This window comes from Aspergillus melleus (assembly GCF_016097325.1).
Source record: "Aspergillus melleus strain CBS 546.65 chromosome Unknown contig8, whole genome shotgun sequence".
NCBI lineage: Eukaryota > Fungi > Ascomycota > Eurotiomycetes > Eurotiales > Aspergillaceae > Aspergillus > Aspergillus melleus.
In genome coordinates, this window is record NW_025763377.1 from 1611898 (window position 1) to 1638851 (window position 26954).

Below are 26954 nucleotides of genomic sequence, written 5' to 3' on the forward strand. Positions count from 1 at the left end.
TTCGTCAATGACGTTCGCCAGTCTAAGCCCGAACTGCAGCTCGATATTGTCCCATCCCACTGGGTAGTGGCCAGTCTACGATACGTCGCCTCGCGTTGGTCCTCGAACGAAAAAGAAAATTATTATTTTCTTTTTCTTTATGTACCTAAAAAAAAAAGGAAAAAAGAAATGAAGAAAAAAAAAGGAACCACTATTCGGTTGGCGCACTGGCGCACTGAGGCGGACATATCGTTGTGTCCCCCAGCCCTCTAATACATCAGCGATCACTCGAACCTGACCCTTCACATCTCATCTCGTTTCACATTCCATTCTGTTCCGTCGCCTCCTATTTTCTGCCTTCTCTCATTGTTCGATCCCCCTGACCCTGTCTAGACCCCGACAGGCCGATGCCATAGTTCCCTTAATTGATTTATATTCCTCTTCTACTTCCTCCTCCCCTCGAGAAAGATTATCTGTATTAGTCTCATGCTCAACTGAATCGGTGCCATGGCCAAAAAGGGGAATAAAAAAAGCAAAAAGAACAACAATAACAACAACAATAAACGATTACCGCTAAACGACAACCCCAATTCCAATACAGAGAGTATCCCTACCGAGCCGGCCCCGGACACGGCGGTTGAATCTATTGAAAATGGCACAGCCGATCCAGTATGCACAGCTCCCCAAATTTGAGTACCAGACCATCGAGCGTCACTATCAGACCTTCGACCCTCATACTCTTAAATTTTCATATTATCCTGTCAATTCTACATCTACCGATGGTCTGACCCCCAATAAGGATCAGGGCACCACTGACGCCCCCCTCGCCGCCGAACCCCCCAAGGATGACCCTGTCCCTGACCCTGCCCCAGCTACAGAAGATGGATCAGACTCTCCTACCGATACCTCGTTATCATCGCCTGAGGCTGGAGGTACGTTAATCCAACCCTTCTTTCGCCATTCCCGTCTAGGGTTACTGCCCTACTTGCCCTTTATGAGCGATCATCCCTTCTCCCTCTCTCCTCATTTGGTATATGCCATGGTACCATGTAATCGTAACTAAACATCTCATGTAGATTCAACGGACGCAACAACGCCTCCTGAGTCAATAGATTCTTCCAGTGAGACGGCTGCAGAATCAAAAGAGGAAGCCGAGCCACCTGCCGCAGCAGAGAACACAGAACCCGAGCCGACGACAACGACAGAGGCCGAGGGCGCCGCCGCCCCCGAAGAAGAGAAGAAAGACGAGACGCCAGCAGAGTCAACAGAGTCCACAGAGTCTACCGAACCTGCTGCCGAACCAGCCGCTGCTGAAGAAAGCGCACCAGCAGAAGCAGCCACCGAGGAAGCGGAGAGCACGCCTGCTACAGCGGAGGCAAACGAGGACACTACTCCCCCCAAGGAAGGAGAAGCAGAAGCCGACAAGAGCAAAGATGGTATGCTTGAGGAGAATAAAAGTTCCCAAAGTCAGCTAACCTTACACATAGAGGATGACTTCCCAGAATGTGATCCTACTGCAGGCCTTGACGAAGTCGAAGCCGAGAAAGAAGCTGCCGCCAAGCAAGCCGAAGAAGACGCCAACGCCGAGGCGGAGGAGAAGGCGGCAGCTGGGAACGAACTGATTGATCTCGACGACGGGGCTCAGGAAGAAGAGACGCCGACGACACCGGAGGCTCTTGCGGAGGAGAAACAGGAGAACGAAGAACCAGCCGCCGATGCTGCACCTGCTGCGGATGACGACACCCCCAGTCCTCCTGAGGAGGCACCAAAAGAAGAAGAGGGCACCGCTGAGGCATCGACTGAAGAGACTAAGGCCGAGGAGGCAGCCGCCCCCGAGACGGAAGCCAATGCCGACGCAAGTGAGAAGGAAGGGGCGACTGAAGAGCCAGCGCAAGCGGAGGCTCAGGAAGCACCGGCCGCAGAAAACCTAGACAAGGAAGCAGCAGAGCCTGAACCTGAAGCGGCTGAGGAGGCGCCTACGACGACTGAAGAAGCCCCCCAACCAGATGCTGAGGATAAGCCGGAGGAAGCCACAGAAAAGCCTTCCGACGAACCTGCAGCAGATGGGGAGAACAAGGAAGAGCCATCAGCAGAACCAGCTGCAGAGCCAGCCGCAGCAACAGAAGAGGAGGCTAAACCAGAGGAGCCAGTCAAGACCGAAGAAGAGGCTCCGAAGGAGCCTGAGGAGACGGCAGATGCCCCAGTGGAAGAGCCCGCTCAACCCGAAGCCGCTGAAGCGCCCGAACCTGAAGCTGCCGCCGAGGCAGCTACCTCCGAGGAGGCACCCTCCGATGAGCCGAAAGCGGAGGAAGAATCAAGCAAGGAAGCAAATGCACCGGCTGCTGCTGAGGCTGCCCCCGAGGAGCCTACTAGTGAAGACGTTGCTGCCGCCGAAGAATCCCCAGAAAAACCTGCCGAAGAACCTGCTGCCGCAGAGGCCGACACTGACAAAGACTCCACCGAAGAGCCCGCCGCCTCAAGCACGCCTGAAGAACAACCTGCCGAGCAGGAAACCCCGGCAGAGGCCGCGGACGCGACGCCAACAGAGGCTCCCACGGAAGAAAAGCAGGCTGAGGATACGCCTGCCGAAGAGCCAGCCGCTGCCGAAGATGCGCAAGCAGATGCATCTACTGATACCCCTCCTGTAGACGAGCCTGCACCAGAAGAAAAGCCCGCCGCAGAGCCCGCCACCGAAGAGCCTGCCGCCGAGGAACCCGTCGCAGAGGCAGCACCAGCCGCAGAGGCTTCCGCGGAAGAGGAGCCCGCCAAAGAGGCTTCAGCCGAGGAAGAAGCGGCTGCTGAACCAGCTGCCCAGGAGGCTACCTCAGAGGAACTAGCTCAGGACAAGGAACCTGAACCTGAAGAAGCACCCGCTTCTGAAGAGCCCGCAGAGCCTGTTCCTGTTGAAGAAAAGCCAGAGGAACCGCAACCTCCGGCTGAAGAGGTGACTGAGGCTCCTGCTCCTGATGACTCTGTGCCAGCTGAAGAGCCCGCTGCGGAAAATCCCGAACCTCCCGCAGAAGAGCAAGAAATTTCCAAGGAAGCCCCTGTTGAAGCTACTCCCGAGGAGCCAGCCCCAGCTCCTGAAGAGCCCGTCGCTGAAGAACCAGTTGTCGAGGAACCGACTCCTGTTAGCGAGTCTGCTCCTGTGGAAGAGCCTGCCGCTGCTGAGGAACCTACACCGGTAGAAGATTCTGTTGCTAGGGAGATTCCTGCAGAAGAGCCTTCTGTAGAGGAGCCTGCCACTGCTGAAGAGCCTACTCCGGGGGTTGATAATGTTACTAGGGAGGTTCCTGTAGAAGAGCCTTCTGTCGAGGAACCTTCCACCGATGAGCATGTATATAATGCCGCCGAAGAGCCAGTCGACATCGTGGAACGTGCTCCTGCCGAAGAACCCACTCCAGCTGACGAGCCTGTTGTTGCCCTTGCCGAGCCTGTTGCCGAGGAACCTACCCCAACTGAAGAACCTGCAGCTGCTACCGCAGAGAAGCCTACGGCCGTGGAGCCCGCTGCCGCAGAAGAGACAGTTCAAATTGAAGAGCGTGCGCCCGCTGAAGACCCTGCTCCAGCTGAAGAGGGTGCTGCTGAGCCTGCTCCAGCTGATCCACCCACCGAAGAGCGTGCTCCTAAAGAGCCTGACGCCATGGAAGAACGTGCTCCCGCCGAACAGCCAGCGCCGGCGGATGAGGCACCTGCCGAAGTGCCTCCTGCCGAGGAACCGGCCCCCGAAGAGATCCCTGAAGAGATGCCGGAACCGGCAGGTGAAAGGGGTCTGCCAGAGGACGAGGGCATAGACCCTGCTGCTGCTGCTGCTGCTGCTGCTGCTGCAGGCGTCGCAGGCGCAGCTCTCGGAACCGCAGCAGGCCTAGGAGCTACACACGGTTCCAAGAGAAGGAAGAAGCGCTCGCCTGACTTGGGCGAAAGGCGTCCTTCGAAGAGCTCAACCGAAGAACACCGGTCGTCACAGATGCAACGACAAAAAAGTGATCGGGGCGGTCTGTTCACAAACCGGTGGGCCAGGTCCCTAGATGAGGCCAAGCGACAGCACGAGGCTAAACAAGAGGAGAAGCGACGGAAGGAGAAGGCCTACGAGAAGGCATACCACGCCGAGGAGAAGGACCGCTCAAGAGAGGCTAGACGAGCGGAACGCGCCGAGCGTGTCGAGCGTTCCGAGCGCACTGAGCGAAGAGAGCGGTCTGATCGCGCCGAACGGACCGAGCGACCTGAGCGAGTCGAAAGGGTCGAACAAGCAGAGCGTGTTGAGCGTGTCGAACGCGCACCAAGAGCCAAAGAGTCCGGACACAGCAGATCCCATCACCGGAGCTCAGATCATTCAGGAAGCCGTGACGGCGAACAGCGCGAACAGCGAGACCGTGACCGCAAACCAAGCTCTTCCTCCAAGCACTCTTCGTCCTCGACGCCCAAACCTCGAGCCTTCCTGAAGTACATGACGAACGGCGAATCCGAGAACGGTCCGCTCCTCGTCATCAACGGCGCCAAAGCCGCCGCCAACATCGTGGACGTTCCTCGTCGTTCCTCAACCAGCCATACCCACGGCCATCGCCACTCTCAGGAAGGCCGACGAGGGTCCAGCGAGCGCTCGAGCGGCTCCCACCGCACCGAGGAGGAAGATCAGGCCCGGCGTGAAGCCCGACGAGCTCGCCGCAAAGCCGAAGAGGAAGAGCGCCGAAAGGCCGATGAAGAAGAGGCACAAATGAAGGCCGCTGCAGATGCGAAGGCGAAAGAAGAATCCGATAGTCGTCGTCGCCGTCGCGATGGCGAAGAACGGCATCGGCATCATCGACATCGTCGCGAGCCTTCTCCTCTGAGAGGTGCTTCTAAGCTGAAGGGTATGTTCAAGGCCGCTGTTGCTGCGCATTGATCGTCCGCACAGGTTCGGCTCATTCACCACATATTTTTTCACTTTTCAAAACAGCACTCGAGCTGCTTTCCTTATTTCGTTCTAGACCACCTTTGTTGTCTTCCCCCCTTTCACCTTTCGTCACCCCCCCCTTTTATTGTTTCATGGCCCCTCTGCCCTTTGTTCATTTCTCTCGTCTATATATTTTCTTTGTTTATCTTCTTTTTCTATGTGTTTTTCTTTTTTGTCGTTTTCCTTTTGGAATTCTTACGGTCATCAGTCCATGCATCTGAGCGGGTTATTTAGCATTTAGTGAGCATGGAAGCAAGCGGAAGGGAGGGAGGAGGAGCATAGCAAACCTGGCGCCATCTCTTATTACCTTCTATTCTATTTTTCATACTCTTGTTGTCTTACTATCTTATCTGTTGTTTGGCATCATTTCATCCCAGTCTTCTTTAGCCTCTGCGTCTTCATTTTCATGTCATGTCTTTTCTGACCCCGACTTCGACTCTGATCCTTAGCCTTGTGTCTTTTTGTTGTAACATCATGGCTTTGTCTTTTTCTTTCTGGCGGCTGAGCTGTGCTGTTGAACAGCTAATGCCGAACAAGCCCTTCACCCCATTACCGAGTATAGTTATCTTCCCCTGATGATTGACGAAATATAATTGTTTGCACAATAATGATTTTTCAACATAGTAAGTAAGGTATATACAAGCTAGGCAATCATTGCACAACGTAAGTCGTAGGGTCTGCAAGACTTGGGAGTTTATACCACAGGAACGGCCATTCCGTCGCCGCGAAGATCGCTTCCTGCGCTGTATACCAGCTTGCCGTCATCGTAGTGACAGCGGATGATTTGTCCACGACCGAAAATGCCCCGTTCCCATCCCTTCAGGACCTTGACTTTATGACCGAGCCGCTGTAGACCTGTGACGGCCTCGTCGCTGATCCCTTCCTCCACGTAGACTGTGCGGTCCTGGGGGAGCTCGGGCGGCGCAGCTGCGATGCAAATCCGAGGAGAATCCATCGCGGCTTGAGGGTTGTAGTTGAAAGCAAGCATGTTGAGCAGAACCTGAACGTGGCCTTGCGGTTGCATGAAACCTCCCATAACGCCATATACCGAGTGGAGAGAGCCATCGGAAAAGTTGGTGATCATTGCAGGGATGATAGTGTGGTAGGGTCGTTTTCGAGGAGCCAAAACATTCGGGTGGCTGGGACTCAGAGAGAAGTTGGCGCCTCGGTTCTGCAGTGTGAATCCACAGCCCTTGGGGATGATGCCGGTTCCGAATCCGGCATAGTTGCTGTTGATGAACGAGATACCGTTGCCCTCTTTGTCGGTCACCGCGAAATAAACAGTGTCGCAGTGATTATGAGCCGGGCTGCCGTGGTCAAGGATATCAGAGGCCTTGTCGGGGCTGAACAGTTTTGCCCGTTCGGCCAGATAGGCTTGTGAGAGGAGCTCTTGGCTTGGGACTTTTTCGACGTCCGGGTCGGTTACCCACCACGAGGCGTCTGCGAATGCAATGCGAAGACTCTCAATGATCGCGTGGAGATACTCGGCTGAGTTGTGCTGGGCCTCCGTGAATTTGGGGATCTTGTCCGTTCGCTCGAGCTCTTCAAGTATACCCAGTGCCATGAGTGCAACAATGCCTTGTCCGTTTGGTGGGTGCTCCCAGATCTCTACACCCTGGTTGTCGTCGTCATCCGTACCACCGGATTGCTTCTCGACAATTCCCTGCCCGGTGAACTTCAGGGAAATAGCCTCTGTCTCCTGGCTTCCCGTTTCGGCGTGATACTTGAGGTCGTCCAGAGTCAAATAGCCACCGAGGTCTTGAACGACCTTGACAAGTTCCTCTGCAACCCGACCTTCATAGAAACCCTTTTTACCTTCGGCTGCAAGCGCTCGGAACGTTCGGGCCAGGGTAGGGTTTTTCTTTATTTCACCGGGCAGGGGGGCTCTGAACCCGTCCTTGGCTTTAGAATCGGGTTTGAGCATCTCATGCGAGTTCGGAGACGCTTTACGGAGTAGACCTTCCTGTTCGTGCCACTAAATCGTATGTTAGTCATGGCCCGCGGGGTCGCGCAGAAATGCATTGACGTACGAAATAAGACGACAGCTCAGACACAGGGAATCCCTCTTCTCCAAGCTCAATTGCCGGAAGCAAGATTTGCTCTAGAGATAATTTGCCGCTACCAAATTTCTCGACAGTATCAACCCATCCAGCAGCCGCCCCGGGCGTGGTTACCGCAACCGCACTTCTGAAGGGAACTTGGGCCACGTCGTCCGGTCCCAGGTTCAAGTCCTTTCTGACTTTCTCTAGCGTGACATTGGCGGCGTATCTTCCCGACCCGTTGAGAGAGTGAACCTTTTTCGTCTTGGCGTCGTAGAAAAGGCAGAACATGTCTCCTCCGATCCCCGTGGAGCTAGGTTCGGTGATGTTCAATGCGGCGGCCACAGCTACAGCGGCATCGGCAGCATTTCCTCCTTCCTTTAGGATCCTCTGGCCCGCTGCGGCAGCCAAGGGCTGGGTCGAAGTGACAATTCCATTCGTACTATGTACAGTACTCCTTCGACTTGAAAATGGAGTAAGGTCGGGATTTATGCGGGAGTAGATAGCCTTTGAATTGAGAGGCATTGTGAGTTCCGTCGCACAGCAGGGATAGGATAGGATTCAATTGCTTTAGCCTCCCGTAGAGGGGTACTTCGGTTTAAATAGAGAACTCAGGAGATAATAGGACTAGTCAAACGGAGGAGGGTCATTTCAGCCAAGATAACAAACGGTGTCATACACCGTGCCCCACCAATGACCTCGGGAATTCAGGTTGGAGAAGCCACAAGGCAGAGGATATGATTGGACTTCCAGATGGAATCGTGAAGGGCCCCGAGGGGAACGGAAAGTTGGAGAAAGGAAAGCGCCGCATGTCCGGAGAAGGCGCCGGCCGCCGATTGCTGCCTTGATGCCTGCGATCACGTCAGCGACACCACCTTCCTGATCGGGACTGGTACTGCGCTATGCCGTTCTTGGTGCAGTGTCATCCCGTGATTCGGCGGGGAAGATCAGGTGACCGAGGGGGTGGTTGATAAGAAGGCGATCAATCAAGATAAGATCCGGACTGGTCCTGATTAAAACACACCGGGGAAGCTTGCCGACCTCAAGTCCTCTCGACCTGTTTCATCTCCCCACTACCTCCACTCGGGACCACCGGATTCAGAGGGACCTCGCGCCTCCGACCCAGAAGAAACGTCGTCGGCTTCTTGATCGCCGACACACACCACTGCTTGGGACGGCCCCGCGCCGAAGACGGAGGGATCTTTCTCAACCGCATCATCCCACTGTGACCGCTGAAAAGACTCTGCGCGGTATAATAATAGATTTCATCGCCAAAGCCATGGAGCAACCCGATTGAATTCTTCTTGTAATTTGAGACGGCGAACTTCCATCTTCAGATGCTTACTTGATCCTTGGCCTTGCCGGTTTTCCAGCTACCTCGAAGCATATTTTCTAAACTCTTTTTTCGCATTTTCTCCCCTCTACGCAAGATGGTGGTGTTTGTTGACCTGGATCACGATGCGTTCAACAAACGTAGCTTTCATAGAGGTCCTGACCCTCTCTTTCACCCTTATGTAGAGGCCGGAAAGCCTCCAGTATCAAAGCTGGTGGGAGCTAGCTCTGAGCCTGTCTCGCGCCCTGCGGATGTGGAGACTGACGATAATCTTTCCGCCGATTCGGCTGTCGATTCTCGTGGATTTCAATCAGTATCAGAGAAACAAATTCCGAATCGGAATTCTTTCTCTGCTGCATTGAGTTGCTACCCGTATGGAGCATTCGTGAACTAGAGCCGCGTTGGCATTGCTTCGGCATTGTTATGCTAACTAGACCCCAGAGTCATCAAAGAAATCGCTCGATTAGTGGATCTGAACACACTCGACTCGTTGTCGCAGACATGTCGCCAATTCCATGCCAATCTGCTCCCGTATCGTCAGCAATTAGTCAAGCAAACCCTACGCTGCGAGAATGAATACGTCGAGACGTTGGTGGACTTGTTGAAGAGCGATACTGTCATATCTGACAGTGTGAAATCTGTAATCCGACTTCTGAGCCAGGGAGCTATGAGCTCTGGGCGCCTCACCACCGGCAAAATCTCTAAATGTGCTAGGGATATGGTCGCGGAATGCCGGAGATGCTCCACGGTTGTGTGTCGCGTATGAGCCTCAATTTATTCCCCGAGAAATTTGAAGAATCTTCCTTATTAACAGCTTCCTTAGAACTGCACGGCCAAGCCTGCAACAAACAGCATGCTCAAAAATCGCATCCGTCGCCTCTGTACTACTTGCCGCACGGCGCCATTGACCGATCATCTCATCTCCCCATCCTTCTCGCGCCGTCACAATCCTCGGGCATCCCCGCCATTAGACGAATCAAGTTTTACAGCTCCGGCGTTCTTACGGACACCATGCACGTGCGCAGATGCTTTCTGGATTTGTCACCACTGTGGTATGCGACTCCGCAGTAGTGACACCACATATCGCCGAGTCTGGAACTGGCGAACCCGTTACAGCACGTATCTAGGTGGACTGGGGACGGGCATCGGGGAGGGCTGTCAGGGAGTCAAATGCGGCCGCGGAGAAGATTGTTTAGCCGCCCAAGAGATTGAAATGGAAGTGGAATGTGAAGCGGATGAGTCTTCGGGTAGTCCCCATGGTCATTCCCCTAGTCTTGAGAATGAGCCCTGGGAGTCGCACAGCCATTCCAACGACCGGTGGGAGAGTCGCGAAGAAGAGGAGCCTGGTTATTTCAGGCAGGAAATCATTGGGATAGGCGGCGTGGTCAAGCACAAGGCCAAGAAACGGGTTACCGTGGGGTCCTGCGTGGTTGAACACGAAGACGAGCGAGAAACAGGGCAGTATTTGGTTCGGGAAGAGGAGGGACACGATCGAAGCTGGTGTGGGTGGTGCTGGAGGGTGATTCCATCCAAGAGCGAGTTGTGATCTTTCAACGTTAGCCTGCTCTAGTTCAGCGCTGCTCGTACTGCTTGTGGTCTACTGTAGGTGTCATGGGCGCAGCAATCTATCCTTGTCAATCCCTAACAATCAGCTGTTCGCATTGCTCCACACTGTTTTGTCCAGAGCGGCCGATGTGGAGCAAGTCGTCTGTTTGAACTGTTTGACTGGCCTCCAGCCTCAAGAATGGGTCCTCGGCTGCTCCAGCATCACAAGGTACCGGACTGCACATACTATATCTACCGCGAATTTAGCCGAAGTCTCCAACGCCCTTGTTCAAAATGAAGTATAAAACCCGTCCATTAACTTTGGATCTCCATTCCCAGTATATACCCCCTTGTCAGTCGATCAGCATCTCTCGTCAACACTTTCCGCAACAATGGCATCAAGTCCGAAATTCGACCCTTTCAACATCATCTCGGCAACCTATAAATCAGTCTCCCAGCATGATATCGCCGTCAATGTCCTAGTCCCCAAAAACATCACATATCCGGGCAAATATCCCGTCATCATTCGCTTTCATGGAGGTGGTTTTGTGTGTATTCAGGTTCACGATCCCATGAAAACAATCAAGCTGAACTCCATTTGCAGGTAACAGGATCAAGTCTGTTTCCAGACTGGTTTCCGAGATGGCAGGCAGAATTAGCCCTGCAGCATAAAGCTATCATCGTGTTACCCAATTACCGTTTCCTGCCTGACTCCACCGGCATGGATATCATGGAAGACATCGATGATCTGTGGACCTGGGTCACGTCCAGATTAACAGACACTTTGCGTGATCATTCCACCGGAATTGAGCCAGATTTGTCCAGAATAATTACTGCAGGTGAAAGTGCAGGTGAGCCACCCCACCCCTTCGCTCCTGTCTCATATTCCAATGATACGAACATCAAAATAGGCGGCTACCTCAGCGTGCAACTTTCTCTCAACTACCCCAACGCCATCAAAGGCTGTATCTCCGAATTCCCTTGCATTGATCTGAAATCTGCAGCGTTCACAGCGCAGCATGCAAACCCACGCGCACCCCCTTCTTTAGTCCGAGACTATCTCGCAAACAAGGAAGACAAGAAATCTATCCTGTCCTCTGACATCACCATCTCCCGATTCCTGTACGCGTTTTCCATGATGGACAATTCGATGTTTCTGGAGTTTTTCGGGACCGACGAGAAACTGTTTCCCTTTGACAGGGTGTCTCGTGGGGCGAAGATCCCGCCGTTGTTTATCATTCACGGACTGGATGATGACATTGTACCGGTTCAGGGAAGTCAGGATTTCATAGCATTGCTACAGGAAAAGCAGCCTTCTGCTAAAGTGCATCTGTCTTTATCTCCTGGTGGTCATGGATTGCATGAACAGTGGAGTCAGCATCATGATGCGATCAAAGAGGGGTTGAAGTTGGTTACGCGCGCTTGGCTGGGATAGAATGGTCTTGAGCGAACACTCGCAGTTGGGAATGGATTTCAAATACTATATAAAGATATGAATTGCCTCAAGAATACCTTGGGGCAGGGTTTTGTAGAATGAAGAAGACATGACTGGCAATCTTTCAGCATGAGCTTTTCGGCAAGTTCTCTTCCAACCTGACCTTGAAATGCTATTATCAAGGCAACATAGCTATACATCTAGCTAAGCAAACCACCATTTGAAAGTGTACCTATTGTACTGTCGCGATAAGATATTGAGTGTTGTGGACATGTTCAAAGATGAGAATGCCTTCGTTGTGAGCTAATCTCATCATCAACCATCTTGCTTCCACAGTGATCTCAAATCCCTAACAATCTCAGATACCTGATCCTTAAACCGTGCTTCTGCGATCGACGGCAATCATTATGCTCTGTATTTCCTCGGCTTGTCGTCATCGAACGGGTCGTCTTATGGAGTATTTCGATAATCTCTACCGCCAATTCTTTACTACTAAATAACCCAGCTTGCCATTGGCATGTTATTGTTTGCCGCATGGACCGCCGCCGTTGCCTGATTCAACATATACCAGAATGCCTGGCACGGATTTATCACCCATTTTCTTCCATGGTTCGGTTGCGGCGATGATACTCGTAAACTTTTGCTTGACCGATGACCATTATATCCTAGGTATAAACCCTTCTTTCGATGCCATTGCATGCAGTTATCAAATAACCCTCTAGCTGTCGCTCAGCTCTCCTCCACGCATTTTCTGAGTTATGATTGCGCCTTGTCTTGGTTTGTGTGGTGATAAAAGGGCGTGTCTGGTAACGAGTCACATTGCCCCGTGCGTCTCTGTGCTCCAATCATCAAACACTTATGATATCGGCGAACTTGTAACCTCTCCCCGAAGTGTATCCTGGCCTATGGGATACGGTTTCTCGGGAAATGCAATGGTTGAGTATTGCGTTCCACATGCCCGTTGCGTTGCTCGCGAAACTTGCTTCATTGGTAGTTGTGCAAGCCCGGTGGCCGCGCTTTTGCTTGCTTCAGGGAAGCGGAAACCAGCGTCCGAAACATCGCAAATTGCTGTTTCAACACTTTTGGTCCCAAAGCCATGTGCGTGATTTGATTGGGCACAATAGTTCGACCCGCGGTACAGGCCCTGATTATTCCTCCGCTCTCACCTCAGTCGCGAGACGCAGGCCACCGCTGGAAGGAGTCCAGTAATGTCCAGTAGGGACAGACCAACTGTCGCGACTAGCGCTGGGGCGAGCAGGACTTGTGTCTGCGATACAGGCAGTTGTTGCATCTAGAGGCCCCAGTCCCCCTGAGATGCATACCGCGAACGTCAACGAGGCATACGGATCGCGGCATGATCCACACTCCTGACCCGCAGAAGGCTGGCACCCCGCGCGAGTGACCAAGATGGCCTCTCGCAGCTGGGGACGCGGAGGCCGATCCGGAGGCAGACATCTTTGAAAGAAATGTTGTTTCTCGATCTTTGTGGGCCTCGTTTTTTATTCAGGGAACACGCACTTCCAAGGGTTATAATGACACATAGCCCTGATGGACGGCTCTTGCCATTGCATACTTTTGTTCCATCATCTGGTTCCTTCATATAAGATAAATCCAACGAATCTGAGTTCTCAGATGCACCTGATATACCCCTGTCTTCGGTGGTATATGCGGAGCTCAAAAATACGGAAGGGATATAGGCTCCGGGTCGTCAGCCTTTCGGATAACGGAATTCAGTCTCTGTCCTATGCTTCGCTTCTGCTTTATAATGCCCTAGGATATATGCCATGGAATTGTGACTGCCCAAGATAAAACTTCTCGCGGAGCGATAGAGTCGAATTAGGAGTCGGATATCCCACGATTGAATATCTGTTTAGCTTCCTCGACGATGACGATCTGTGGGCCAAAAGTCTGGAAGGCTTTCGTCCAGCAGTGGATGAGGTGCAAAGTATTCCCTTTGGGTTCTTCGTGTTTTCGTGGCAATACTGAAGATCTAGCCATTTTCTCTTTTATTCCGCATTTAGTCGGTTTATGGTATCCCCATGACCGTTTTCTAGTAGGCCTGAAGTGTGCCTTGCTTGCACAATATCAGAAGAGGCATCTAAAGCCTCTACAAATAAAAGCTTGAGCGAGTTAAGCAGTGTTGGTACGTGATCAACTTCCACAGAAGCAACAGGGAAATCGGACTCCCTGTCCGTCAACTTGATTACTGGGTAGCAAATCCAATATTAAAGGCATTGGAAGCCTCACGACGAGGTCTTTTTTCTTGAATTTAACACATAATGAAAGACGCCGTAAAGTCCGTATGTTTTTCCGTCGATCTTCGTACGCCTTTACGTGCCGACGGGGTACAGTCCTGACGGGCGATTGATGCTGGCCGAAATATTTCATGCTAGAGGACCGCATGTTCTAGTCGTGGTGAAGTGTTTACAAGCGTCTCAGTGGTCGGTTCTGGGGCCAAGCTCGATTCGGGAGCAGGGGCCGGTTCAAGAGTATGGGTGGGATGTTCGTGAATCGGTTGAGTCTGGAAATACAACAAGAGCAGCATTGGTGATCGCTTCATCTTCTGCTTCGAATTCTTCGAGGTTTCTTCCTCAAATCACACCCATGCCCCAGATAGAAACCCTTGTGCCAATTTATGCGGATATATCGTTTATACCCTGGTTCGATTGGTTTCCTGCGCTCATTCCATTTTGGCACATCAAATGCTTCGTCTTTCGCAGAGATGCTCCACCATCTGACATTGTTTATTTCTCGGCGTTCTTACCCTCTCCCTGACGTATATCCTGCCCTGTGTGACACTCGGATGCGGTGCTGGAGAATGACATTCCACATTTCTGTCACATAATTGGCAACATTTGCCGGAGATTTCGAAGTCTTAACGTCCTTACCCTCGACTGAGTGTTAATTCTGTCTGGTAAGATATGTTCCCGATTGAGGAGCAGCAAGGAAGCCGCGTAGTAGATGATGATGGATCCATGATGATGAGGGGCGAAAGAAAGAGAATTGGAGAAGTAGAATGGGCGGGGGGGGGGGTAGGTAGAAGAGATCAAATTACTACATATTCACATACTGTCCCCAGTGAAGTCTTGATAGGCTTTTGGTGAATTAAATTTCAGTATAGCCCATCTTCTTCCTTTGCTAATTAGGTGACTGGATATCTCCGGCTTTCACAATTTCCACGGCATTCAATATCTTATCTAGACAAGTCAGTAGATACTTTCGCACACGTAATGCCTCCGAACTCTTCTGTCGTCTCTCCAGCTTCAAACACAGTCTCTTCCAATCCACATCCTCATCAGTAAGACCTTGTATTTCAAAGAAAAAGTCAGCAGAGACCCTAGTGTGCCAGAAGGTATTACTCAAATAGACACCCAACGCTTTTTCAACATCAGCAACTGTTTGAGAGGGTAACGTAATCCACAAGCGAGCTGCGAATCTAAGCGAGCTGCGAATTTTCAATCAAAACTCCACCCTCTTTATTCAACGCGTCATATCTTCAACACCAAATACAACATGCCTCCTTCTAAAGAATCACGTATTCAAATGGCTGTTTCAGCTTATCGAAAGGGCCAAATTAAATCGGTATTACGCGCTGCGCAGGTTTTTGCGATCTCTGAAAGTACCCTACGCAATCGACTCAACGGTGCAACACCACGATCAGAAACACGCGCCAATAATCATAAACTTACTCAGTTTGAAGAAGAAACGATTCTTAAGCAATTACTAGATGCAGATATGCGAGGATTTTCAATGCGGCCCGAATTCTTACGCGAAATAGCAGGAATCCTACTTCGCGCGCGTCTTCGAAATCCTACAGCAAATGTTGGTTCTAACTGGCCATATAATTTCACCAAACGTCATCCTCAACTACGCACACGATATAATAGACGAATTACATATCAACGTGCAAAACAAGAGGATCCAAAGGTTATAATACCATGGTTTCAACTGGTCCACAAGACTATTCAAGAACACGGCATACACGAGAACGATATCTGGAATTTTGATGAAACTGGCTTTGCAATGGGGCTCTGTTCAACTGCTAAAGTAATTACCGCAGTGGAGCGTAGTGAGCGACCACGCAGGGTTATTCAGGGTAATCGTGAATGGGTTACAATCATCGAAACAGTCAGCTCAAACGGCGTACATATACCACCCATTCTTATACTGAAAGGGACCCAACAACAAGCTGCTTGGTTCCAAGAACCTAAGCTTGCTGGAGACTGGTGGATTGCAACAAGTCAAAATGGCTGGACTACCGATGAAATAGGTCTTCTTTGGCTAAAAAATGTCTTTGAACCCTCTTCCAGGCGTTATATGACTGGTGCAAAACGCCTACTCATTCTGGATGGCCATAGTAGTCATTTGACTGCTAAATTCGACGATTTTTGCAAACAAAATGCAATAATATGTCTTTGCATGCCTGCCCACGCTTCACACCTTCTTCAACCGCTTGATGTGGGTGTTTTTGGCCCGCTTAAACGCGCATATGGAAAGCTGCTTGAGGGACGTATGGTTGCGGGTAATAACCATATTGATAAAGAAGACTTTTTATCGCTTTATCCAGACGCCCGGGCTCAAGTCTTTACTCCTACGAATATCTGCAGTGGCTTTGCAGGAGCAGGACTTAAACCACTTGATCAAGAACGAGTTCTTTCGAAGCTTACCTTTCGACTACATACACCTACACCTGCACCGTCACTAGTTGAAGGATCAATTTCTTCTGCTTTCCAGACTCCACAGAATACTCGCCAGCTAGATCGAGAGATACGCAGCTTACAGAACAGCCTTAGTGCTAAACGAAAGCTTTCTAGTAGCCCAATTGCTCATATTCAACATCTTGAAAAGGCTGCTCAAATGGCGATGCAAACCAACCTTCTTTTACAGCAAGAAATCAAGTCTCTACGAGCCGAAAACGAGCGAAAATACAAAAAGAAAGCAAGAAGACGTGCTCTACTAGGAGAGAATACTCTTTTATCTGTACAAGAAGGCCAAAATCGCGTTCAGCAGCTGGATATGCAGTTTAATGAGCAGTCTGAGGAACCTACTCCGGTGCCTCGTCGACGAGCTCCTGCCCGCTGTAGTGGCTGTGGAATAGTAGGACATACTATACGAAATTGTCCTAGTAAATAGCTACTTTTTCATATATTTAGTTAGTCAAATCTAATGGAGTTAGTGGTTAAATAACTTCAAGTAGTGGTTGCATTGATTGAAAATTCGCAGCTCGCTTAGATTCGCAGCTCGCTTGTGGATTACGTTAACGTTTTCAACAAGCGAGCCGCGCCTACAAGCGAGCCGCGCCCTTTCCACCAAAATATCTGCTTTCTTAATTCAACGCGTCTTTTCTCGTCACCACAATTCAATATGCCTCTTTCTAAAGAATCGCGTATTCAGATGGCTATTTCAGCCTATCAAAAAGGCCAAGTTAAATCAATTAAACGCGCTGTGGCTCTTTTTACAGTTCCTGAAAGTACTGTACGCGACAGGCTTCATGGCGCCAAATCACGATCAGAAACACGCGCTAATGGTCATAAACTGACCGAATTTGAAGAGGAATTGCTTTTAAGGCGATTACTAGATGCAGATACGCGAGGATTTCCAATTCGACCCGAATTTCTACGTGGAATGGCCCAGATTTTGCTTCGCAATCGTGTACACGACTCTACCGCAGTTATCGGAACTAACTGGCCTTATAACTTCGTTAAACGCCATCCTCAGCTACGTACGCGATATACAAGACGTATTACTTATCAGCGCGCAAAGCAGGAGGATCCGAAAGTTATAATCTCGTGGTTCGAAGCTGTACGAGCGACTATTCAAGAGCACGGCATACATGAAGATGACATCTGGAATTTCGACGAAACTGGCTTTGCAATGGGACTTTGCTCTACTTCAAAAGTGATTACTGCAGTTGAGCGAAGCGAGCGACCGCGCAGAGTCATTCAGGGCAATCGTGAATGGGTTACAATCATCGAAACAATCAGATCAAAAGGCGTACATCTACCGCCAGTTATCATATTAAAAGCGAGCTATCAACAAGCTGCCTGGTTCCAAGAACCTAAGCTCCCTCGCGACTGGTGGATTTCTACTAGTCAGAATGGCTGGACGACTGATGAAATAGGTCTTCTCTGGCTAAAAAATGTCTTTGAACCGCTTTCTAAGCGCTATATGACTGGTGCAAAGCGGTTGCTTATTCTTGACGGTCATAGCAGTCATTTAACTGCTGAATTCGATGATTTCTGCAAGCAGAATGCAATAATTTGTCTCTGCATGCCTGCTCATACTTCGCATCTTCTTCAACCGCTTGATGTGGGCGTTTTTGGCCCGCTTAAAAGGGCGTACGGAAAGCTTCTTGAAGACCGTATGGCTGTTGGTAACAACCACATTGATAAAGAAGACTTTCTATCGTTATATCCAGATGCGCATAAGGAAGTCTTTACTTCAGCTAATATCTGCAGCGGTTTTAGAGGAGCAGGGCTTAAGCCGCTTGATCCAGAGTATATTCTTTCTAAGCTTACTTTTTAACTACGTACACCTACGCCATCACTAGTTGAAGGCTCAATTTCCTCTGCTTTTCAAACTCCGCAGAATACTCGTCAATTAAATCGAAAGGTCCGAAGCCTACAGAATAGCTTTAACAAAAAATGGCAGCTTTCTAGCAGTCTTATTGCTCATATTCGATATCTTGAGAAAGCGGCACAATTAGCGATGCAAACTCAGCTGCTTTTAGAACAAGAAATTAAGGCTATACGAGCTGAAAATGGACGGCAACGTCAGAGAAAGACAAGAAAACGTGCTGAGATAGGTAATGACCGCCTTCTTAATGTACAGGAAGGTGAAAATCGCGTTCAGCAGCTTGATACGCAGCTTAATGAGCAGCCTGCGGAATCTACTCCAGCGCCTCGTCGACGAGCTCCGCAACGCTGTAGTGGGTGTGGAACAGTCGGACATACAATTCGAAATTGCCCTAGAAAATAGCTATTATTTCATGTATTTAATTAGTCAAATTTAATGGCGTTGGTGGTTGAAAAGCCTTAGGAAGTAGGAGTTTTGGTGGAAAGGGCGCGGCTCGCTTGTAGGCGCGGCTCGCTTGTTGAAAACGTTATATAATTGAAGATTATGTAAATAATCTCCATCGGAAGCTTGCAGACTATGGGCTGCGCCACCTTTGGGCGACAAGGTCTGCTAGGTTCTTTCTTTGGTTTTCTCCCGCTCGCTTGCTGTAGTGCGAGGTTAACTATATCCGAGACACATCTGGTGCGGACAGGATCTGATATAGGCAAAGACTTTGTCAGTAGCTTGCAAGAACATGGGCGCCAGTTCTAGATGGGAGTCTTGCCTTCCCCAGACATCTCCAGTCTCCAACCCTTGCATTGCGTACCCATCATCATGCGTCTGTGACGAAGGGCAGCCAAAACCACGGCCAAGTTGTTCTTTGCGGCTTGTCCCAACGCATGGTAGGAGAGAAGCTCCCAGCAGCGATCATGAACCACATAACCCACCCACGCAAACGGTCGGCATTTGCTTTTGGTGGGTCTGTGAACAGTAGGATTGATATAGACCGTGTCGCTTCCCATCTTTAGAGGAACACCTCCTTTTGGAGTATCTCCGTCAGGATAGCCTGTCATGTACACGTCAGACATATAATATGCTGAGTGCTCCTGGTTATAGAGTACTAAGTTATATTAGCCTAGGATATTCACGCTGCTGAGTTCATATGGAGCCCACTCATGCGCTGAAAAGCCCACCAGCCTTTTGACATCTGCCAGGGCAATCTGGATCTCTCTATACCTTCGTTCTGAGCGACCCTTATTCGATCAAAACGCTTGTAGCTTTGATCAGAACTATCTATACGACGGGTAGGACGATCCGCACAAAACTTGTAGCCACATATGTAGCAGCAACAACGACCTCCGCAGAGACGACTGGGCCAAATATAATACTTTTCCCAGTCTTCGGCCAGATATTCTGCGGGGATAGAGCTAGCACCATCCATATTGGATTCAAGAGCAATGGGCTACAGCGTACAGGAAGGGAGTGGGGTATATGTTGAGTGCATCAGTCAAACTACGACCGACATCAGTGTCATCATAATGATCATAAAGATTCGGAGCGAATACCCCGACCAATAACAGTTCAAGACAGGTATACATTTTCAATGGCGCCAAAGATAGTTATGTAGACGTCAGAAATATTGGCCAGATATAAAACAAAACATCATGCAACCATAAGTAGACTATCAGTCACTGTCCGCGTACCCCGTATAGTTGCTCTGGATATAGATAGCCCATCCATTTTCGGTCTAGTGCACGGTGAGTAATCCGGCCTTGACGGCTGGACCTCGGCGCGGAACAACGTGTGATCCCGGGAAGGCTTGGCAATAAAAATTCCAGAACGAACGCCTCTCGCCGCGTCCCTGGCCGGCTTTGCTTGGCGCAAAAGATCTCAAACTTCCCCAGCTGTCAAATTTTTGTTTCCCTACTTTTTGTTTTCTGTCTTTAGCTTTTTGGGGGAGAAATTTTTCATTCTTTGCTTCACATGGGTTACGATAACGGCAATCTAAATTAACTGACTTTTGTTTCTTATCGACGGGTTTAAATTACCCTTCATTCTCCATCTTAATCTTTTCGCCTTCCCAACGTCCGGAGATGCAGGCACTCCGCAAGAACATCGACAATGGTCCAGCTCCAAAGACCTTTGCAGAATCTTCCGCTTCCGATGACCCGGTTACTCCGCATGTCCATAAAGCCACCAGTCCGTCGACGCATTTCATTGCTGGCGCGTGAGCATCCCCGACGATCCCGGAGTCTATTTCCAAGATGCTAATGAACCAACCTGCAGCACCGGTGGCATGGTTACTGCCCTCCTGACGTCGCCCCTAGATGTGCTTCGAACTCGTTTACAATCAGATTTCTATCGCTCGCAGACCAAATCCGCCGTCGCTCCCCCGCCTCACACCCGAGTGTCTCTACCACGATCCTTTCTCCTCCATTTCCGCGAAACTTTCGACATTCTGTTCACGATACACCGCGTCGAGGGCTGGCGCAGTCTCTTCAGGGGACTGGGACCGAGTCTGACGGGCGTTGTTCCGGCCACTGCCATCAAATTCTACGCGTACGGTAATTGCAAACGTCTCTACCCGGGCCTGTTGGGATACGATGCCGATTCTACGTCGGTACACGCTCTCTCGGCGGCGACGGCCGGTGTTGTAACCGGGACCGCGACGAATCCTATCTGGCTCGTCAAGACCCGGCTTCAACTCGATAAGTCACACCTGGAAAGCGGCGGACAACCCCGGTACAAGAGCAGCTATGACTGCGTGAAGCAGGTCGTCAAGCAGGAAGGACTGAAGGGGTTATATCGGGGTCTTGCGGCGAGCTACTTGGGAGTCATCGAGACTACTCTCCATCTTGCGTCCTACGAACGAATGAAGGTCATGCTCGCAAATCAGAACAAGCTGCAGAATGAGGAGAAGAAAAACAACGAGTTAGCCCAGGGTTTGATTCTCAGCGGCGCAGCTGGTTTTTCCAAGCTGATCGCTGTCTTAATCGCTTACCCCCACGAGGTGAGACCTTACGAGGAGTCCTTTGTCTGACCTAGCGGCTAACAAAAGATAGGTACTTCGGACTCGACTACGACAAGCCCCTATGGCCGACGGCCGCCCGAAATATACCGGAGTGATGCAATGCCTCCGATTGATGGTTAAAGAAGAAGGATTTGTCGCCCTATACGGCGGGTTGACGGCGCATCTGATCCGTACCGTCCCTTCGGCGGCGATCACGCTGGGAACGTATGAGCTGGTACTCAAGCTGCTGAATTAGCTGCTTCACGTCGCAACGGACTGGCTGGGCACCAGCAGGTCGACTGTATTATTATTAAATGTAAATGTATTTATGTATCATAGACTACTAATTAACGGGAATAGACAAATCACCTACTTCAGCAACAAGGTATTTCTATGGGACACGTTAGCGCCAAGGGGCAAATACGGGCATGGGTGGCTTTCATGAGTCATCAAAGATGAAGTTTGATTCAGAAACTCGTATTTTCGGTGATTCACCGCGTCTTGTCCAGACTTTCTCGCTCTTTGTCACTTCCTGCCTTGTCGGGGCCCGCGGACCACTCGCACCCCTCGGACTCCGCGGCGCGTCAGGCCTATTCTTGGCATCAAATCCACTCCGCCGTTTGGGCTTGACAAGCTGCCAATCTTCTTGCATCCCTCGTCACAGTCTCCGCCATCCATTGGTTTCCTCGTGATCATGGCTTGGCTGGCTGCTTTTGGCAGGCTTGGAGCTAATCTCACCCCTAATGTTACCTCTTCGGGTTCCCGCCATCGGGATTTTCGTGGCGCAGATGATCCGATGCCGTATGAGAGGCTCTAGTATATAGTATGGCGCTGACAATAGCCGATCCTTCCATCCTTTTTCCCTTCTCTTCTATGCTCGTTGTTGCCCTGTGACTTCGGGATGTCGCTCCAAGGTAAGGCTACTAGTACACCCACACATCACATGGGTAATCTAGCCCCGTCCAGCGACAACTCGTCGAACGAAACGGTCACCTCCACTACTCAAGCTCGTCAGGTCGAGGAATCTCACGGGCAGAAGCTTGAGACCGATGTGTATGAGGACAGCGAAGCCCAAAGGGAGCAGGAGGTACTCAACCTTGCTCGCAAGTTCACGACTAGGTCGATCGATTCGCATCACCAACCGCTCTTTGGACCAAACCCTGGCAAGAAAGTCGACCCCCAGAGCCCCGATTTCAGCGCGAAATCTTGGGCAAAAGCCTTCTACAATGTACGATACAAGGCAGAGGGTAACTCTGAGCCGCGGCTCTCTGGGTTTGCCTTCAAGGGTCTCCAGGTGTATGGATACGGCAGCGCTACCGATTACCAAATGAGCGTCGGTAATGCCTTGCTCAAACTTCCGTCCATGGCTCTTCGCTTCTTCAGCGGAAAGCACGGGCAGAAGGTCGACATTCTTCAAGACTTTGACGGTCTAGTCCTACCGGGCGAGCAGCTATGCGCTCTCGGTCCGCCTGGCTCGGGCTGCTCAACACTGTTGAAGACGATTGCCGGCGACACTCATGGTTTCGAGGTTCACCCGGATTCTTATATCAATTACCACGGTATCACTTCTCGACAGATGACGACCGCATTTCGCGGCGAGGCCATCTACACCGCGGAAGTTGACATTCACTTTCCTATGCTTTCGGTGGGCGACACCCTCTACTTCGCTGCTCTTGCTCGTGCACCCTACCAGATTCCCGGCGGCATCGATCGTAACGAGTATGCGACTCATCTGCGCGACGTGATCATGGCCATGTTCGGCATCGGCCACACCATCAATACACGGGTGGGCAATGATTTTGTCCGTGGAGTCAGTGGGGGCGAAAGGAAGCGGGTAACAATTGCTGAGGCCGCGCTGAGCTACGCCCCATTGCAATGCTGGGATAACAGCACCAGGGGTCTTGATAGTGCCAATGCTGTTGAATTCTGTAAGACCTTGCGCACTCAAAGCGATGTTTTCGGAACGACTTCGTGCATTGCAATCTATCAGGCACCCCAGGCCGCGTACGAGGTATGTCAATCACGCATGTTCAAATGATCCAACTTCGTGCTAAATACTAGGATAGTTGTTTGATAAAGTGACTGTGTTGTATGAAGGACGGCAAATCTACTTCGGCAAGGCAGGCGAGGCAAAGTCCTATTTCGAACGACTCGGATTTCACTGTCCTGAATCTCAAACCACTGCCGATTTCCTTACTTCGATGACAAGTCCCGTCGAACGAGTGGTCAAGCCTGGGTTCGAGCACTTGGTGCCTCGAACCGCCGACGAGTTTGCTCAAAGATGGAAAGATAGCCCCGAGCGCCAGGATCTCTTGCGCCAGATCGACCAGTACGCACAGGAACACCCGTTTGAAGGTGCCGACTTTGAGAAGTTCGATCAGTCGCGAAAGATGGAAAAGTCATCCAAGCAACGCCAAAAGTCACCGTACACTCTCTCCTATTGGCGCCAAATCCAGCTGTGCATGTGGCGAGGAGTACAGCAGCTGAAAAATGACCCGAGCGTCACTCTCGCCATGCTAATCGGAAATTTCTTCGAAGCTTTAATCATCGCCAGTATTTTCTATGGTCTCGCGAACGATACCTCGTCTTTCTTCTCCCGGGGTGCGCTATTGTTCCTGATGGTCGTTTTGAACGCGTTCTCGAGTTTACTTGAAATTCTATCGCTCTATGCGAAAAGACAGATCGTGGAAAAGCACAATCGCTATGCACTATATCATCCTAGTGCTGAAGCAATATCTTCTTTGATCGTTGACATGCCCTACAAGATTACCAATACCTTGATCGTGAATACGACTTTGTATTTCATGGGAAACCTTCGCCGTGAACCTGGCCCATTTTTCTTTTACCTTTTGATCTCGTTCTTCACGATGATGTCAATGTCGATGTTTTTCCGTCTCTTTGCCTCGATCACTAAAACCATTTCTCAAGCTCTCGCGCCATCCGGTATTATCATGCTGGGTCTTGTTCTGTATACCGGGTTCACGTTGCCGGTCGCTTACATGCGTGGTTGGGCGCATTGGATCCGCTATATCAACCCTATCTCTTACGGATTCGAGGCTATCATGGTCAATGAGTTCAATGGACGCGAATTCCCGTGCGTTGCATTCGTACCGTCTGGCCCGGGTTATGAGGATATCTCCCCAGACCAGCGCGCGTGCGCTACGGCGGGCTCCGTTCCTGGCTTTGATACGGTCAGTGGCTCGGCATTCGTTCAAAGCTCTTACGAATATTCGAACAGCCACCGCTGGCGCAACTTCGGTATCATTGTTGCTTTCACTATTTTCCTCGCTTTTTGTCACTTAGTCATGTCTGAGTTGGTGGCCTCCGAGCGCTCCAAAGGAGAAGTCCTTGTGTTTCGTCGTGGAAGGGTACAGAAATCCAAGGCGAGACAGTCACAATCGGACGAGGAGCAGTCGGGTTCTCCTGAACTCCATGAGAAACACGACAGCGGCCTTGAATCGGATGCTGATGTGGAGAAGCAAGTGTCCATCTTTCATTGGGAAAATGTCTGCTATGACATCAAAATCAAGGGCGAACCTCGGCGAATCTTGGACAATGTTGACGGTTGGATCAAGCCTGGCACTTTGACTGCACTGATGGTATGCAATAGATCCTTTGGTTTTTATTCTTTACACTAATCATCTCACAGGGTGTTTCCGGAGCGGGCAAAACTACTCTTCTTGACGTCCTTGCCAGTCGCACAACAGTCGGGGTGATCTCGGGCGACATGTTGGTAGATGGTCGACAACGCGATGAATCGTTCCAGCGCAAGACGGGCTACGTGCAGCAGCAAGATTTGCATCTCCATACATCAACTGTTCGTGAGGCGCTTGAATTCAGTGCTCTTCTTCGTCAACCGAGCCACTTCACCCGACAAGAGAAACTAGACTATGTCGACAAGGTCATCAGCCTCCTCAATATGGACGAATATGCCGACGCTATAGTAGGAGTTCCCGGCGAAGGGCTCAATGTGGAGCAGCGAAAGCGCTTGACCATCGGCGTCGAGCTCGCCGCACGCCCGAAATTGCTTCTTTTCCTGGATGAGCCCACCTCTGGGTTGGACAGTCAAACCTCTTGGTCCATTTGCAATCTCATGGAAAAGCTTACTCGCAACGGTCAAGCCATCCTTTGCACCATCCATCAGCCGTCTGCAATGCTCTTCCAGCGCTTCGATCGATTGCTTCTGCTCGCCAAGGGCGGCAAGACTGTTTATTTTGGTGAAATCGGCAAAGACTCTGAAATATTGAAAGATTATTTTGTTCGCAATGGTGGACCAGTATGCCCACCTGGAGCTAATCCGGCAGAATACATGCTCGAAGTGATCGGTGCTGCGCCTGGCTCTCATACAGACATCGACTGGCCTGTCGTTTGGCAAAACAGCAATGAGCGCCAGGAAGTTCGTGCAGAGCTTGGTCGCCTACGTGAGCTGGCCAATTCACCTTCCGCGATCTCTGATCCAAACGACAAATCTAGCTATGAGGAGTTCGCGGCACCCTGGACGACACAGATGTACCAAGTCGGGCTGCGAGTTTTTCAGCAATATTGGCGCACCCCCTCTTACATTTACTCCAAAGCTCTGCTTACCATTGGCTCTGTATGTCATAGATCCCTTCCCAAGATGAACAGCTGAACTAACCATGCACAGTCTATATTCATCGGTTTCTCGTTTTTCAAAAGCGAAAACACCACCCAAGGCATGCAGAACCAGATGTTCGGTATCCTGATCTTCTTCTTCGTCGTTATTCAATTAATGTTCCAAATCATCCCGGTCTTCGTCGTGCAACGAACCCTCTACGAGGCACGCGAACGGCAGTCCAAAACTTACGCATGGCAAGCCTTTGTTCTTTCGAACATCGCGGTCGAATTTGCCTGGAACTCGGTAATTCCCCTTCTCTTCCACCAACCACCAAAACCGAGAATAATAGTAACTAACCTTCCAACCCATCTTCCCAGTTCATGGCCATCTTCTGCTTCCTCGTCTGGTTCTACCCGATCGGCCTGTACCAAAACGCACAATACACGCACACGATGCACTCACGGAGCACGCTCGCCTTCCTTATCGTCTGGGTCCTGTTTCTCTTCTGCAGCTCGCTCGCGCAGATGCTCATCGCCGGAATCTCCAGCGACGAAATGGCCTCCGCCCTCGCCAACATCCTCGCCATCATGCTCTACGCCTTCTGCGGTATCCTTGCGGGTCCCGACGCCCTCCCCGGTTTCTGGATCTTCATGTACCGCGTCAATCCCTTCACGTACGTCACCGCGGGCCTGCTGTCCACGAGCCTGGGTAATGCGCCTATGCACTGCGCGGAGAACGAGGTGTTACGGTTCGCGGCGCCGGAGAATCAGACGTGTGGGCAGTACCTTGGCCCCTATGTGCAGGCCATGGGTGGGGAGGTGTTGAACCCAACTGCGCGTGGTGAGGAGCAGTGCCGGTTTTGTAGTGTGACGTGGACGAATGATTTCTTGCGGGGGGTGAGTATTGATGTTGAGACGAGGTGGAGGGATTTCGGGCTCGTGTGGGTGTATGTGGTTTTTAATGTCTGTGCGGCGGTGTTTTTGTATTGGTTGTGTCGGGTGCCGAAGGGGAAGAAGGAGACGAAGAAAGTGAAGGGGAACTAGGGTGCCTGCCTAGGTATGGAGGATGGTGATGGTGAGTTGTTGGATTGGTTGGTTTGCATTGCATTGAACTCGGAACGAGTCTAATGGGAACGACAGGATGCCTACTGCAGGTACCAACTCCTTCAAAGAAGGGGAACCAGGAGAAAGTAAGTTGGGCAAAGGATTCAAAATTGCAAGGTTGGATCTATTGGACTGTTTAGAGTGGAGGATAGACCCAGGATAAATTTGTAATCACTCATACTGTTAGATTGTACTCTACGCACAAACTACAATTTCATTGTTCTTCGAAATCTCATCAAAATAGTACCAGAGTTAAAGTTTTCGTCTCGATTTCTATTCATCCTTGTCCATTCATCCCCCCTTTCCCTCCACCGGTTCGCCCCTTGTCCATTCTCTCATCCTTCATCTTTTAGCTCTGTTTCATCTCAATCTCATGTCAGCAAGCAGCTGACAAACAGCAGTCCCCCTTCCCAAAAAAAAAAAAAAAAAAAAAACCAACAGCATGC

At 50.7% G+C, this 26954-nt stretch overlaps 6 protein-coding genes across 6 annotated transcripts; 5 read left to right on the plus strand and 1 right to left on the minus strand.

Annotated features, from left to right (window-relative positions):
* Positions 1–631: 631 nt before the first annotated feature.
* LDX57_012603 (PE repeat family protein) lies at positions 632–5505 on the plus strand (the record flags this gene model as incomplete). The annotated part of the gene is made up of 4 exons (XM_046094350.1): positions 632–911; positions 1056–1415; positions 1467–4829; positions 5435–5505. 4 exons carry the CDS (start codon positions 632–634, stop codon positions 5503–5505), a joined length of 4074 nt encoding a protein of 1357 aa, XP_045950329.1.
* Positions 5506–5606: 101 nt separating this feature from the next.
* LDX57_012604 (gamma-glutamyltransferase family protein) lies at positions 5607–7476 on the minus strand (the record flags this gene model as incomplete). The annotated part of the gene is made up of 2 exons (XM_046094351.1): positions 5607–6887; positions 6943–7476. The coding sequence occupies 2 exons, from the start codon at positions 7474–7476 to the stop codon at positions 5607–5609; spliced, it is 1815 nt and encodes a 604-aa protein (XP_045950330.1).
* Positions 7477–8381: 905 nt separating this feature from the next.
* LDX57_012605 (uncharacterized protein) lies at positions 8382–9830 on the plus strand (the record flags this gene model as incomplete). Its single annotated transcript, XM_046094352.1, has 3 exons — positions 8382–8656; positions 8726–9044; positions 9108–9830. The coding sequence occupies 3 exons, from the start codon at positions 8382–8384 to the stop codon at positions 9828–9830; spliced, it is 1317 nt and encodes a 438-aa protein (XP_045950331.1).
* Positions 9831–10221: 391 nt separating this feature from the next.
* LDX57_012606 (alpha/beta hydrolase family protein) lies at positions 10222–11264 on the plus strand (the record flags this gene model as incomplete). Its single annotated transcript, XM_046094353.1, has 2 exons — positions 10222–10377; positions 10434–11264. 2 exons carry the CDS (start codon positions 10222–10224, stop codon positions 11262–11264), a joined length of 987 nt encoding a protein of 328 aa, XP_045950332.1.
* Positions 11265–19699: 8435 nt separating this feature from the next.
* On the plus strand, positions 19700–21208 carry LDX57_012607 (putative mitochondrial carrier protein (Rim2)). The gene is made up of 3 exons (XM_046094354.1): positions 19700–20046; positions 20106–20829; positions 20882–21208. Exons 1-3 carry the CDS (start codon positions 19913–19915, stop codon positions 21083–21085), a joined length of 1062 nt encoding a protein of 353 aa, XP_045950333.1. The 5' UTR covers positions 19700–19912; the 3' UTR covers positions 21086–21208.
* A 43-nt stretch (positions 21209–21251) lies between these two features.
* CDR1_8 (Multidrug resistance protein) lies at positions 21252–26921 on the plus strand. The gene is made up of 3 exons (XM_046094355.1): positions 21252–22840; positions 22896–24428; positions 24479–26921. The coding sequence occupies exons 1-3, from the start codon at positions 21731–21733 to the stop codon at positions 25457–25459; spliced, it is 3624 nt and encodes a 1207-aa protein (XP_045950334.1). The 5' UTR covers positions 21252–21730; the 3' UTR covers positions 25460–26921.
* The last annotated feature ends 33 nt before the right edge of the window (positions 26922–26954 follow it).

Coding starts and splice junctions, on each gene's coding strand:
- LDX57_012607 (XM_046094354.1), top strand. CDS start 19,913: ATGCAGGCACTCCGCAAGAACATCGACAATGGTCCAGCTCCAAAGACC. Junction 20,047..20,105: donor ACGCATTTCATTGCTGGCGC/GTGAGCATCCCC, acceptor ACCAACCTGCAG/CACCGGTGGCATGGTTACTG. Junction 20,830..20,881: donor TAATCGCTTACCCCCACGAG/GTGAGACCTTAC, acceptor AACAAAAGATAG/GTACTTCGGACTCGACTACG.
- CDR1_8 (XM_046094355.1), top strand. CDS start 21,731: ATGTCGCTCCAAGGTAAGGCTACTAGTACACCCACACATCACATGGGT. Junction 22,841..22,895: donor CACCCCAGGCCGCGTACGAG/GTATGTCAATCA, acceptor ATACTAGGATAG/TTGTTTGATAAAGTGACTGT. Junction 24,429..24,478: donor GCACTTTGACTGCACTGATG/GTATGCAATAGA, acceptor ATCATCTCACAG/GGTGTTTCCGGAGCGGGCAA.